General features: G+C 39.7%; 1 protein-coding gene across 1 annotated transcript in view; it reads left to right on the forward strand.

Moving 5' to 3' along the window:
• The first annotated feature begins 207 nt into the window (after positions 1-207).
• The window catches only part of HDAC2 (histone deacetylase 2), a 35,079-nt gene continuing 19,775 nt past the window's right edge, over positions 208-15,511 (forward strand). Inside the window, exon 1 of the mRNA XM_037842992.1 lies at positions 208-505. Within this exon, the coding sequence (XP_037698920.1) occupies positions 454-505 (52 nt within the window). The 5' untranslated portion in view covers positions 208-453. The remainder of the gene's footprint in view (positions 506-15,511) is intronic.

Raw genomic sequence — 15,511 nt, forward strand, 5'->3', positions numbered from 1 at the left:
TTAGGTACCTGCAGCGCGAAAGTTTGCCGTTTTCTAGTTTTGCCTCTGGACTTGGCACCTCTTCCCCCGAACTGTTCATCACCAGAAACATTTTTATCCCAAGTGTGAAACAGCCTTTTCCTGTGGGCGTGCCTCTTCCTCCCCCGCACAGGCCTTAGTGGACGCGTCCCAACTCGCCAAGGCCTCCGTAGGTGGTTTGGTCACCCCCTCCCCCTCGCCAGTGTCGCGAGGTGGCGCCGCTGTGGCCCCCAGCTCCGCGCTCTCGGCTCGGCGGCCGGGCCGTACCGACCCCTCCCGGCGTCCCCTTCTCTCCTCCCTCCGACCTGACCTTCCCCGCGGGACTGCCATCTCCGCCTTCATCCCAGCTTTTCTCTCCCCCGGCCGAACCGCGGCAGCAGCAGCACCAGGAGGAGGAGGAGCCGGGGCCCGGAGGCGGAGGCGGCTGGGGAGTCCATGGCGTACAGTCAGGGAGGCGGCAAGAAGAAAGTCTGTTACTACTATGATGGTGAGATGCCGGACCGGCAGGAGGGTCGGCGGGCAGGGTTGGGGCCGTGGGCCCACGACCACCGTCGCGAGTGGGCGCTAGTGCTGGGGGTTGGGACCGATGCTGGGCTGCATGTTAACCCGTTCCCGATCCGGCGCTGTCAGCGGGAGACCCTTCGCCTCCAGCGGCCCGCACGGAGTCTGCGGGCGGGAGCGGGTCGACGCCCCACTTCCCTCCTGCTCCTCTGCGGCCCGCCGCCCTGAGGGGCCCACCTCTGGGGATGGCGCCTGCCTACCCGGACTTGGTGGTTGCGGCAAAGGGGTCGGCTCTCCCTGGCGCCTCTCCCGTCCGCTCCTCGTGGGAGTGGGGGTTTGGGGTGCCTTGGCCTGGCCTTCTGCACCCGACCCCTCCCCGCTGGGTCAGAACATCTCCCGGGCCCTGATTACACAAAGCCCCGCGGCCGCGGGAGCTCCACCCCTCCAGCCCCCTTCCCTCCCCCATCCCTGCTGTCTCCTACCTCCCCTTGTTTTCCGTCTCTGCCTGTGTTTGGCCAGAGGGTCTTCTCGTTTCTCGGCCTGCAACCTCGCCCCCGGCCCATCGACCTGGGTCGGTGCTTGAGAATAGTTACTGTGGTTTGGGGCCCAAGTCTGGCCTGTGCATTCTCACACCCGTCTTCTGCGGGGGCTCCTTCCCTCTTCTTTGTTAATGGGTTCCTTGGGCGCCGCTTTATCAGGATGCCAATGAAAGAGCTCCACTTCTTCAATAAAAATTAGGGTTTTCGAGTTTTGAGGCAGTTTGTCTTAGCGGGAAATACGAGGAAGTCGTAGGGGAACGTGGAGCTATTAACTGCTTGTGTTGTAGACGAGATTCGATGGGTCCTGGCTTGCCTCTGTGAGAGGTGGTGGTTACCACCCACTTCGTTGCTCTTTGTTCGATCAGGAAATACACCCTGCTTTGGAGATGTATGAGAGCGTTGCATCTTGCTTGTGAAGCGTGTTCCTAGGTGATGGGACTACTGGTGTAGGAAAACTTTTGAGCAGTAGTGTAGAAGTATTAAATATTCTCATCAGGTAAACTTGAATAAGCCCACAGTACAGAGAATTATAAAAGATGATTTCAGGGGTTCTTAAATTGGAGTTCAGGCGGTAGCATTGAATATGAATCCTGTTTCCTGTGTCTGTCTAAATTATACTAAATGGAGTAGTAACCTGTTTTACAGATTTAAACAAAGACGTTAACCTGGTAAATAGTTTCTTGTAGTTGCTCTTGAGAGAAAGAATTCCAAAATTTATCAGCGACTAGGACTCAATGACCCAAAGACCCTTTCTAATTCGTATGAAAACAATACAGATTTTGAAAGCTATTTTCTACATTTCGTGTATTGGAAAACACAAAATCTTAAGAGAGTTGGAAAAGACGCTAGAGGTCTAGGTCTGAATAAATCCCTTCTTCACTGGAAAATTGCAGTACCACATCTCTTCAATTAGCAAGGTTTAAGTAAGCCTTGTTTTAAATAAGCCTTGTGTCATTTGTGGAAAAATCTAAAATTTTACCAAAAAAGCCTAAATTGTCTTATTTATGATAGCTAATACAGCATTACAGTAACAGCCATATTTTGGGCTGTTGTCAAAACCCTAGCCCAGCTTTCCCAGATCAAATTAGAAGGTATATAACTGTGTGTAAGTTAAATTTTAAAATGATCTTGTTTCTAAGTTTTAGAGATTTGTTCCTGACAGGGCTTGGGGTAATAAGGGAATGTTTAAAAGGTCAGGGAACCTGGTAATGCTCTTCGTCAACTCCTCCTATAGTTGATGGAGTGAGCTGCCTTGTAACTTGTCACCAGGTTTGAACTGTAGAACCAAAAAGTAAGCTTGAGTAGCAGTTTTCTAAACAGTTATTTGTTCCTGGGCCCATGTATAATGAACCTTTGTTGAAGAAATAGGGAAGCACTGGTCCCAAGGGAGGAATGCAGACTTGATAGAGTGAGAATATTTGGGGGTCCTGTGATTGTGACTTACTCAATACTTTATTCTAGAACATTCAAACTTCTTTACCAGAGAGCCAGCAATCACGAGTTTAACTGACCCAGTTTGGAAATCTGGTGGATTACCTGTCTTTTGCCTGTGGCTCTTACTTGACTCCTCATCTTTAGAATGGAGTTTTTTTTAAGTGTGAAGGAAGAGGATTAAGTAAAATGGCTTCTGTGCTAAAGAATTATATGACTGGAGGTATACAACATGAATTGGATTGGGGGCAGGTAATAGCAGTACTAATGGGGACTAAATTTCCTAGCCTAAATTTTCTGGTTCTGATTTGTAGGTAAAGAAAGTAGAAGAAGAAGAAAGAAAAAGAGGAAAGGAGAGAAGTGGCAAATTCTATAACCATACATTTAGGCCTACTGTGGGGGCATTGGGCAAGCTCTGTGAGCCTCTTAGTGATTACAAATTTCTACTTGTATGGCTGTTTGCATCTCAATGACAGAAGCCTCTAAAGTTATATGCATTTTTCATTGTATTCTTTACACTCTTCAGTACTATGCCCTTTAGAATACTGGAATGCTATTTCCAAGTGAATCTTTAGGTATTTGTGAGCTATCTTTAAACATTTGAAGAAAAGAGGGGTTCTTCTCTTATTGTATCTATTGACTCATACTTCCAAAGTTTCCAAAAACATGTTTCTAAAATCTTGGTTATTTTTCACATACTTCAAGATTGTAAATAATCTTTAAAATGATGTAGCTTGTCATCTCTTCTGACCCTAAAATTATGTGATTCTATACATAAACTTAAATGTAGTTAACAAGCCAAGCTATGTTTGGTTCGAGCTTTAATTACAATACTTCATCTAGAAATATTGACTATACTTTGTTTTGAATTAAGTTTGAGGCCAACCACATTTAATATCTGTTTTATGATACATATATAAGAGTTGCATACATAGGTAATTTATGTAATTTTGCACATTGCTCTGCTCAATTTCCCCTACTCCCCTACCTCATCTGACAGGAGTGCATAATCACAATGCTTGGAAACCTGTACCAAAGAAAGCACTGAACACTATACAAAGATAGAATATAAAAGTTAAAATCTTGCCTCGCAATATATTCCTTACTGAGTCTAGCAAATTACAAGAATTCTACTTAGCAGCCAACTACTGTCAAATTTTGTTAGACTTCAGTGTATAACAGTGGTGTCAGAATCTTTCTTTGGGCTTTAATATGCTGCATGAGTTCTTAGCTGTAGTATTAATCTATATCATCCATAAAAAAGGTAATTGTTTATTTGGGGCAAGTCAGTGTGCTGAATGAATTACAGCAGAAGTTCATAAATAACACTGATACTAATTGCACATAGCTTTTTGAATATAGTAAAACAGATGCTACAACATGGATGAACCTTTGAAGATCTTACGGTAAAGGAAAGAAGCCAGTTACAAAAGACCACCTATTATATGATTCTATTCATATGAAATGTCCAAAATAGGTAGACAGAAAGTAGAGCTTAGAAGGAGAGGGATAGGAAGTGATAGCTAAAGGATATGGGGTTTCTTCTTGAGGTGGTGAAAATGTTTTAAAATGGACTCTGGTGATGGTTTTTACTTGTCTGGGAATGTACTAAAATTCGTTGAATTGTATACCTTGTGTGATTTGTTAATTATATCTCAATAGAGCTGTTTTTAAAAAATGAAACAGATTTTTCTATGCCTGGAACCTCTTCCCCCAGACATTTGCTCTTAACTTCCTTCAAATTTCACCTTATCAGAGAGGCTTTCCCCAGTTACCCTAAGTAAATCATCAGTTCCCGTGACTGGCTTTATTTTTCTCCCTAGAACATGTACCACCTGACTTGTTTCTTTCCCCACTAAAATATATGCTTTATGGGGACAGAGACCCCTGTGTTTTGTTTGAATTTTGATGAATAACTGATTAATACTTTATATTTTTATAGGTAAAGCACTTTCATATAACATTCTCCCTAATTCTTACTACCATTCCGAGTTACATAAAGGTAGGATGGGTGGCATTTTGTCTGTTTTACAGATGAAAATAGATGAGTATCCCAATTTGACTCTCAGTCCACCACTCTTCCTCCTTTTCTACATTGACTCTAGTGTTAATGTCCAAGAGTAAGGGCAACACGTGGGCTAAAGATTTTTCTTTTTCCTTAGAGAAGAAAGTATTTCCTCTGCTACAGTAAAAGTATTAGTATTTTTCCTTAACAAAAACTTGAAATGCTTCCACTAACAAATCCTAAAAGGGAAGATGGTTGGAATTAGGGGAGGGTGGTGTCACTTAAGGAATGTTAGTAACACAGTTATACATGTTAATCACACTGAAACATGGTTGAGGTCACATTCAGAAGCTCAAGTGTAAGGATGATGTCTGTACTGGCCAATAAGTCATTCCTCTCTATATCTTCATTAATCTGCTTTTACTTGTTTATCTGTTCATAGAGTCAACTTTGGGTTCAGAAATGTCAAATGGGCTTAAAGTCCCTACTATGTACTAGGTAAGCAAAAGATTAAGTCCTAAGGATGAAATAAAAACTGTATGTTAGATGATAAGAGAGGGGACTTTTGATAGGATAACTGGATAGGGAAGACCTTGGGAGAGAATAGGCCAGTCTTCAAGAGGTTGCAGTGTAAGGCATTGCAAACTGCAAAGGCCAGATAGTTAGAAAGAACTCAGTGCGCTTAACAGAAAAGAGGCCCAAAGAAAAATATGGGAAACCATGGGGCACCAGGCTAGTGTGTGTGCGTGTGTATGTAAGTAATCAAGGACCAGGCTACACAACACTTTATGATAATAGATTTGTACTTAAGAGTAGAAAGCCATTGAAGAGTTTTAAGTAGAGAGTACTCTCGTGAAGGGAGAAAGGATTGATAGGGAGTAGTGGGATTTAAGACTGGAAACAGGAACCAAATGTATTGGCCCATATAAAATTGTTGCAGCTAATAGAAATGGACAGAAGTAAAAGACGTTTGGAAAGTAAAACCAATAGAACTTGTTGATAGATTGGGAAGGGAATTGGGGATGGGAGACAGTGGTATAGAATAAAAGATCATTCTTAAAGTTTCCGCATCAAGCAGTTAAGTGTACCACTCACTGAGACTGGAAAGACTAATCAAGAGCTCCATTTTGAACGTCTTATATTTGAAATACTCATTGAGTTCAAATGAAACTATCAAGAAGAGAGTTGACCCTGTGGGTCTGGTTCCCAGGGAGGAGAGACTAGACAGAATTTTGGTATAGCTGATAAAGTATTAAGACTGAAAAAAAGTGACAGTATAGATAGACAAAAAGGCCCAGGACTCATTCTTAAGAGAAGAGGATTTAGGGCAGAATCCTGGTTTGTTAATTTACTCAAGCACTGAGAACAGTGCCTGGTACATAGTAAGCTCTACTTGTTAAATGAAGGAATGAATTTGAGAACCTCCTAACACTTCAAAGGTTGGAGGAAGAGTGGCTATGGGATAGGAGTAAAATCCTTGAGTGGTATTATGGAAGACAAGGCTCAGAATGTTTCAGAAGGAAGAGTTAGATGCTGCTGCTAGTGGACTACTCTAAGTAGTCTGTGGAAGACAAAAGTAATAATACAGTCGCTTTTTCTTGCTTTCTTTTCTTTCCTGAATCATTTGTGTACTCACTGATCTTTTGGGGAAAAGCTACAGTTGACAGTCCTGAAATCAAAATGATCAAAAAATTGGAGAGTTACTATTTTTGGTAGCTAATTTGGAATCAGAAGTGTTACCTGAATTGCTGTGAGGTCTGAGGCTATTTATGATTTTTATTTATTCCACTAACTGTGAAGAGTTGTACATTTTTGCTGCAGGAATATTGCTTGCTTATAGGATGCTGTCAGACTCCAGGATGCTGGGTAATACAACTGAACCATATTTTATAAAGTCCAAAACATATCTAGTCACAAGGGCTCTGGATAGGAGATTGTGGACCTTAGTAGCCATCTCAATTCTAATGGTTTCTTAAAGAGTGAGCAGGTTCTAAATTGTGCAGATTACTAAATCTTTATGGTTATTTCTTCATCTTGACACTTTAAGTTTGTTGTGTTCATCCAAAGAACCACCTCAAACTGATTCTTCTAGATGTCTACTCCATTGTATTTTAAAGCATTTTGAAGAAAATCAGGATAACATTTAAATTTCCCAAATTGTATTACTGACCATTTAAATGAGAATGAAATCCATAAGGTTCTAAAAACTAAAAAGACATTCTGTCTCTTAAACGTTAATTTCAAAGCATCCATCTAAGAGAATTGAGATATGGGAATAAGCAGAAAAAAGTTGGAGAGGGTTCTTTTGTAACTTACTTACATTTTGGAAGAACTCTTGATAAACCAAATCCCAACTGTCTTTAGTTTGCTACCCTTTTGGACATGTGTCATTTAGCTACTGTGGCTATTCTTTGTGAGATGAGAGCCCCCAAGCTGGCAAAGAAACTTGTCAAAAGCTGCATACATTCATATAAAGTTTTAGGACACGGTAAAAAAAAAAAAATGTTACCTTGGGGGATTAGGTAGGTTAGACTGCTCCAATTTCTTTAAATTAACAAAGACCTTAAACCTTTACTTAAAAATATTTATGTTCCAAATTATGTCCTTTTCTTATCAGCCTTCCCCCCTTCCATTTCTTTCTAGTGACTTTTAAAGGCCATTGCTCTCCCAGTAGCTGCTACTAAAGAGCATTGGCTGTGCGTTGTCCTGCCTGAGGTTGAACCTAACTCCTCTGCTTGCTAGCTGGGTGGCACTGGCAAAATTACCTGACTTGTCTATGTCTCTCTTTCCTCAAATATAAAATAGGTATAATAGAAATAATACCTACTTTGTAGGGTTGTTGAAACTGAAAGATAATAATGCATGTGAATTGCCCAGAATAGTTCCTCCTAGTACACTCTCAATAAATGTTAATTGCTGCTTTGCTTTTTTTTTTTTTTGGTCTTCAAACCCACTTGCTAGGATACGGCAACTGTAGTCACCCTTGCAATCTAATCTTCAGTGAAGGTCAGATGCTAAGAAATTCATGTACAGATTATTGGATCCATTGGCTTTCCATTGGATTCTCAGTATACCTTTAACTAAAGTATTTGATCTTAAGATGGGTTAGATTTAGAGAATACCATCTTGGTAATTCTTACAAAGAGGCAGATGGAGTTATGTGACAACCAGAGTTTCTTTGTTCTTACTCTCATGATCTTTGGATAGGTAGTGATAATAACCAACTTAGAATACTATATTTGCAGTAACTTAGGTACACAATGCATTGTAACTGGTGTCAAGTAGGTTTTCCATATAATAGGAATTCATTGAGACCAGCTGATTTAAAGAATATTTTATGTACCGCCACCTTTTATGGCAGTTCCTTGACTGGTAGTTTGTTTTGTGTATTCATAGGCTCTGAATTGTGATAAATGCAGAGGAATCTCAGATACACTTAAGCGATGTTTTGCTGCTTGTCTATATTGTTTCTTAGTTTTTTTCTTGGTATTTGCCTTAAAAAAGGTGACCTTCTCCTTAAATGACTATGGGTATATGAATTGTTTTTGAGAGAAAGCTTGTGTTAAAAGTGAAGAGTTAAGTAAACAAAAGATATATTACCTCCAAAGTATTATTAAACTTATTAGAAACAGCAATTTTATAGAAATGAATGTTCATCCTGGACTATTATCAAATATATGGAAGAGAGAAACAAAAATATTAACTGTTCAATTTTCCTTTAAGTAAGGACAACAAAAAGTTATTTAGGGAGAATTTTGAAAGACTTACTGATTTTGAAGGTGGGTAAATAGCATTGTTTATTCCTAGCTTGTAGCACGTAAACCTTTGTTGAAATGATACACTTCAAGACATTAAAATCAGCTTGGCTCTCCTAACAAAATTTTGAAATTGCTTATTAAAAATTAGAAGGAATACTAAAGGCAGTTTCTGATTTAAAAGTTTTAAAATATGCAGTGACATTATGTTAGAAAAATAGTATGCATCTAAGAAGATTGTATCACTTCCTTATAGAAATACTAGAACTTTATCTAAAAGTATTAATTTTATTGAAAATTCATAGGTAAAAATCTGTGATTGTGGTGTTTTTTTTTTTAAATCTTCATTTTATTGAGATATATTCATATACCACGCAGTCATACAAAACAAATCGTGCTTTCGGTTGTTCACAGTACCATTACATAGTTGTACATTCATCACCCAAATCAATCCCTGACACCTTCATTAGCACACACACAAGAATAACAAGAATAATAATTAGAGTGAAAAAGAGCAATTGAAGTAAAAAAGAACACTGGGTACCTTTGTCTGTTTGTTTCCTTCCCCTATTTTTCTACTCATCCATCCATAAACTAGACAAAGTGGAGTGTGGTCCTTATGGCTTTCCCAATCCCCTTGTCACCCCTCATAAGCTACATTTTTATACAACTGTCTTCGAGATTCATGGGTTCTGGGTTGTAGTTTGATAGTTTCAGGTATCCACCACCAGCTACCCCAATTCTTTAGAACCTAAAAAGGGTTGTCTAAAGTGTGCGTAAGAGTGCCCACCAGAGTGACCTCTCGGCTCGTTTTGGAATCTCTCTGCCACTGAAGCTTATTTCATTTCCTTTCACATCCCCCTTTTGGTCAAGAAGATGTTCTCCGTCCCACGATGACAGGTCTACATTCCTCCCCGGGAGTCATATTCCATGTTGCCAGGGAGATTCACTCCCCTGGGTGTCTGATCCCACATAGGGGGGAGGGCAGTGATTTCACCTTTCAAGTTGGCTTAGCTAGAGAGACAGGGCCACATCTGAGCAACAAAGAGGCATTCAGGAGGAGGCTCTTAGGCACAACCATAGGGAGGCCTAGCCTCTCCTTTGCAGCAACTGTCTTCCCAAGGGTAAAACCTGTGGTAGAGGGCTCAACCCATCAAACCACCAGTCCCCTATGTCTGTGGTCATGTTAGCAACCATGGAGGTGGGGTAGGCAAATACCCCTGCATTCTCCACAGGCTCCTCAAGGGGGCACTGCATCTTTTTTTTTTCCTTGTTTTTTTTGTTTTTTTTTAACTTTCCCTTCTTTTTTAAATCAACTGTATGAAAAAAAAGTTAAAAAGAAAACAAACATACAATAAAAGAACATTTCAAAGAGACCATAACAAGGGAGTAAGAAAAAGACAACTAACCTAAGATAACTGCTTAACTTCCAACATGTTCCTACTTTACCCCAAGAAAGTTACCTAATATAGCAACATTTCTGTGAACTTGCTCCTACTATATCCATCAGAAATTAACAGACCATAGTCATTCCTGGGCATCCCCAGAACGTTAAATAGCTTATCTGTTCTTCTTGGATTATTGTTCCCCCTTCCTTAATTGCTCTCTACTGCTAGTTCCCCTACATTCTACATTATAAGCCATTTGTTTTACATTTTTCAAAGTTCACATTAGTGGTAGCATATAATATTTCTCTTTTTCTGCCTGGCTTATTTCGCTTAGCATTATGTCTTCAAGGTTCATCCATGTTGTCATATGTTTCACGAGATCGTTCCTTCTTACTGCCGCGTAGTATTCTATCGTGTGTATATACCACATTTTATTTATCCACTCATCTGTTGAAGGACATTTGGGTTGTTTCCATCTTTTGGCAATTGTGAATAATGCTGCTATGAACATTGGCGTGCAGATATCTGTTCGTGTCACTGCTTTCCGACCTTCCGGGTATATACCGAGAAGTGCAATCGCTGGATCGAATGGTAACTCTATATCTAGTTTTCTAAGGAACTGCCAGACTGACTTCCAGAGTGGCTGAATCATTATACAGTCCCACCAACAGTGAATAAGAGTCCCAATTTCTCCACATCCCCTCCAGCATTTGTAGTTTCCTGTTTGTTTAATGGCAGCCATTCTAACCGGTGTTAGATGGTATCTCATTGTGGTCTTAATTTGCATCTGTCTAATAGCTAGTGAAGCTGAACATTTTTTCATGTGTTTCTTGGCCATTTGTATTTCCTCTTCAGAGAACTGTCTTTTCATATCTTTTGCCCATTTTATAATTGGGCCGACTGTACTATTGTCATTGAGTTGTAGGATTTCTTTATATATGCAAGATATCAGTCTTTTGTCAGATACATGGTTTCCAAAAATTTTTTCCCATTGAGTTGGCTGCCTCTTTACCTTTTTGAGAAATTCCTTTGAGGTGCAGAAACTTCGAAGCTTGAGGAGTTCCCATTTATCTGTTTTCTCTTTTGTTGCTTGTGCTTTGGGTGTAAAGTCTAGGAAGTGGCCGCCTAATACAAGGTCTTGAAGATGTTTTCCTACATTATCTTCTAGGAGTTTTATGGTACTTTCTTTTATATTGAGATCTTTGGTCCATTTTGAGTTAATTTTTGTGTAGGGGGTGAGGTAGGGGTCCTCTTTCATTCTTTTGGATATGGATATCCAACTCTCCCAGCCCCATTTGTTGAAAAGACCATTATGACTCAGTTCAGTGACTTTGGGGGCCTTATCAAAGATCAGTCGGCCATAGATCTGAGGGTCTATCTCCGAATTCTCAATTCGATTCCATTGATCTATATCTCTATCTTTGTGCCAGTACCATTGCTGTTTTGGCAACTGTGGCTTTATAATAAGCTTCAAAGTCAGGGAGTGTAAGTCCTCCCACTTCGTTTTTCTTTTTTAGAGTGTCTTTAGCAATTCGAGGCATCTTCCCTTTCCAAATAAATTTGATAACTAGCTTTTCCAAGTCTGCAAAGTAGGTTGTTGGAATTTTGATTGGGATTGCATTGAATCTGTAGATGAGTTTGGGTAGAATTGACATCTTAATGACATTTAGTCTTCCTATCCATGAACATGGAATATTTTTCCATCTTTTAAGGTCCCCTTCTATTTCTTTTAGTAGAGTTATGTAGTTTTCTTTGTATAGGTCTTTTACATCTTTGGTTAAGTTTATTCCTAGGTACTTGATTTTTTTAGTTGCTATTGAAAATGGTATCTTTTTCTTGAGCGTCTCTTCAGTTTGTTCATTTCTAGCATATAGAAACATTACTGACTTATGTGCATTAACCTTGTATCCCACTACTTTGCTAAATTTGTTTATTAGCTCTAATAGCTGTATCGTCGATTTCTCAGGGTTTTCTAGATATAAGATCATATCATCTGCAAACAATGACAGTTTTACTTCTTCTTTTCCGATTTGGATGCCTTTTATTTCTTTGTCTTGCCGGATTGCCCTGGCTAGCACTTCCAGCACAATGTTGAATAACAGTGGTGACAGCGGGCATCCTTGTCTTGTTCCTGATCTTAGAGGGAAGGCTTTCAGTCTCTCACCATTGAGTACTATGCTGGCTGTGGGTTTTTCATATATGCTCTTTATCATGTTGAGGAAGTTTCCTTCAATTCCTACCTTTTGAAGTGTTTTTATCAAAAAGGGATGTTGGATTTTGTCAAATGCTTTTTCAGCATCTATTGAGATGATCAATTGATTTTTCCCTTTCGAGTTTTTAATGTGTTGTAATACATTGATTGTTTTTCTTATGTTGAACCATCCTTGCATGCCTGGAATGAACCCCACTTGGTCATGGTGTATGATTTTTTTAATGTGTCTTTGGATTTGAATTGCAAGTATTTTGTTGAGGATTTTTGCATCTATATTCATTAGGGAGATTGGCCGGTAGTTTTCCTTTTTTGTAGCATCTTTGCCTGGTTTTGGTATTAGATTGATGTTAGCTTCATAAAATGAGTTAGGTAATGTTCCATTTTCTTCAATGTTTTGAAAGAGTTTGAGTAAGATTGGTGTCAGTTCTTTCTGGAAAGTTTGGTAGAATTCCCCTGTGAAGCCATCTGGCCCTGGGCATTTATTTGTGGGAAGCTTTTTGATGACTGATTGGATCTCTTTGCTTGTGATGGGTTGGTTGAGGTGTTCTATTTCTTCTCTGGTCAGTCTAGGTTGTTCATATGTTTCCAGGAAATTGTCCATTTCCTCTACATTATCCAGTTTGTTGCCATACAGTTGTTCATAGTATCCTCTTATAATTTTTTTAATTTCTTCAGGATCTGCAGTTATGTCACCTTTTTCATTCATTATTTTGTTTATATGGGTCTTCTCTCTTTTTGATTTTGTCAGTCTAGCTAGGGGCTTGTCAATCTTGTTGATCTTCTCAAAGAACCAACTTTTGGTGATATTTATCCTCTCTATTGTTTTTTTGTTCTCTATGTCATTTATTTCTGCTTTAATCCTTGTTATTTCTTTTCTTGTATTTGGTTTAGGATTGGTTTGCTGTTCATTTTCTAGCTTCTTCAGTTAATCCATTAGTTCTTTGATTTGGGCTCTTTCTTCCTTTTTAATATATGCGTTTAGTGCTATAAATTTCCCCCTTAGCACTGCTTTTGCTGCATCCCGTATGTTTTGGTATGTTGTGTTCTCATTTTCATTCGTCTCTATATATTTAGCAATTTCTCTTGCTATTTCTTCTTTAACCCACTGATTGTTTAGGAGTGTGTTGTTTAACCTCCAGGTATTTGTGAATTTTATAAGCCTCTGATGGTTATTGACTTCTAATTGTATTCCATTGTGGTCAGAGAATGTGCTTTGAATAATTTCAATCTTTTTAAATTTATTGAGGCTTGTTTTATGTCCCAGCATATGATCTATTCTGGAGAAAGTTCCGTGAGCACTAGAAAAGTATGTGTATCCTGGTGATTTGGGATGTAATGTCCTGTAGATGTCTGTTAAATCTAATTCATTTATCAGATTGTTTAGGTTTTCAATTTCCTTATTGGTCTTCTGTCTGGTTGATCTATCTATAGGAGAGAGTGATGTGTTGAAGTCTCCCACAATTATTGTGGAAACATCAATTGCTTCCTTTAGTTTTGCCAGTGTTTCTCTCATGTATTTTGTGGCACCTTGATTGGGTGCATAGACATTTACGATTGTTATTTCTTCTTGCTGAATTGCCCCTTTTATTAGTACGTAGTGGCCTTCTTTGTCTCTCAAAACATCCCTGCATTTGAAGTCTATTTTATCTGAGATTAATATTGCTACACCTGCTTTCTTTTGGCTGTAGCTTGCATGAAATATTTTTTTCCATCCTTTCACTTTCAGTTTCTTTGTGTCCCTGTGTCTAAGATGAGTCTCTTGTATGCAACATATTGATGGTTCATTTTTTTTGATCCATTCTGCGAATCTATCTTTTAATTGGGGAATTTAATCCATTTACATTCAACGTTATAACCATGAAGGCATTTCTTGAATCGGCCATCTTATCCTTTGGTTTATGTTTGTCATATTTTTCCCCTCTGTCTATTAATATCCTTTATTGTACCCATACCGAATCTCTTTAGTACTGAACCTTTCTCCAAGTCTCTCTGTCCTTTCTTTGTTTCTCTGTCTGTAGGGCTTCCTTGAGTATCTCCAGTAGGGCAGGTCTCTTGTTAGCAAATTCTCTCAGCATTTCTTTGTCTGTGAAAAATTTAAGCTCTCCCTCAAATTTGAAGGAGAGCTTTGCTGGATAAAGTATTCTTGGCTGGAAATTGTTCTCACTCAGAATTTTAAATATATCGTGCCACTGCCTTCTTGCCTCCATGGTGGCTGCTGAGTAGTCACTACTTAGTCTTATGCTGTTTCCTTTGTATGTGGTGAATTGCTTTTCTCTTGCTGCTTTCAGAACTTGCTCCTTCTCTTCTGTGTTTGATAGTGTGATCAGTATATGTCTCGGAGTGGGTTTATTTGGATTTATTCTATTTGGAGTTCGCTGAGCATTTATGATTTGTGTATTTATGTTGTTTAGAAGATTTGGGAAGTTTTCCCCAACAATTTCTTTGAATACTCTTCCTAGACCTTTACCCTTTTCTTCCTCTTCTGGGACACCAATGAGTCTTATATTTGGACGTTTCATATCATCTATCATATCCCTGAGGTCCATTTCGATTTTTTCAATTATTTTCCCCATTCTTTCTTTTATGCTTTCATTTTCCATTCTGTCATCTTCGAGGTCACTGATTCGTTGTTCAACTTCCTCTAGTCTTGTACTATGAGTGTCCAGAATCTTTTTAATTTGGTCAACAGTTTCTTTAATTTCCATAAGATCATCCATTTTTTTATTTAGTCTTGCAATGTCTTCTTTATGCTCTTCTAGGGTCTTCTTGATTTCCTTTATCTCCCGTACTATGGTCTCATTGTTCATCTTTAGTTCTTTGAGTAGCTGCTCTAGGTGCTGTGTCTCTTCTGGTCTTTTGATTTGGGTGCTTGGGCTTGGGTTATCCATATCGTCTGATTTTTTCATATGCTTTATAATTTTCTGTTGTTTTTGGCCTCGTGTCATTTGCTGAACTTGATAGGGTTCTTTTAGGATTTGTAGAGCAATTGAAGTCCTTATCTCTAATTTATCAGATCTACAGCTTCGTGGAGTACACTTTCTCTAACCAGCAGGTGGCGTCCACGAGCCACCTGTTCTCCACAAGCCAGTTCTCCCCTGCTTAGCCTTTTTGGTGAGTGGGAAGTGAGTCTTGTGGGGTCCAATTGGTGTACCAAGCTTGTGTGTGTAGTTGGTGTTGCCTGCCCTGTATATGGGGCGTGTTTCTGGGCAGTCAGGGAGGGGGGGTGGCTCTAACAATCAAATCTCCCTGGTGATCCTAGAGTTTTAAAGCTGCTGCAATAGTCTAATCCTTCAGTTCAGTCCTGCCACAGTTTGTCTCTGCCACTGACCCACAAGTCCTTGGTATTGGCGTATGGCTCCTGAGACTTGCAAGTGGGCCCCTCTTCCAGGCCGTGCACCCCGGGTCCTCTGTTGAGGGATGACTGTGCTATGTCACAGGTGAGTGCCGTCCCCCCAGGGCAGTTCTGGGCTGCTGGGCTGTGTAGGGAGGCTCCCAGTCTGCTGAAATGATGGCTGAATGGGGCTTTGTTAATTCACACTGCTCTACCTTCCCAACTCTGGGACAATCAGCTGAGGTTGCAGGGAAGGCTAATGTCCACGCCCAGTTTTGTGGTGTGTGCCTGTTATTTGAAGCACTTCCGTCACACTGGGTTGTATGGGGCA

This window comes from Choloepus didactylus, chromosome 7, assembly GCF_015220235.1.
Source record: "Choloepus didactylus isolate mChoDid1 chromosome 7, mChoDid1.pri, whole genome shotgun sequence".
Classification (NCBI taxonomy): domain Eukaryota; kingdom Metazoa; phylum Chordata; class Mammalia; order Pilosa; family Megalonychidae; genus Choloepus; species Choloepus didactylus.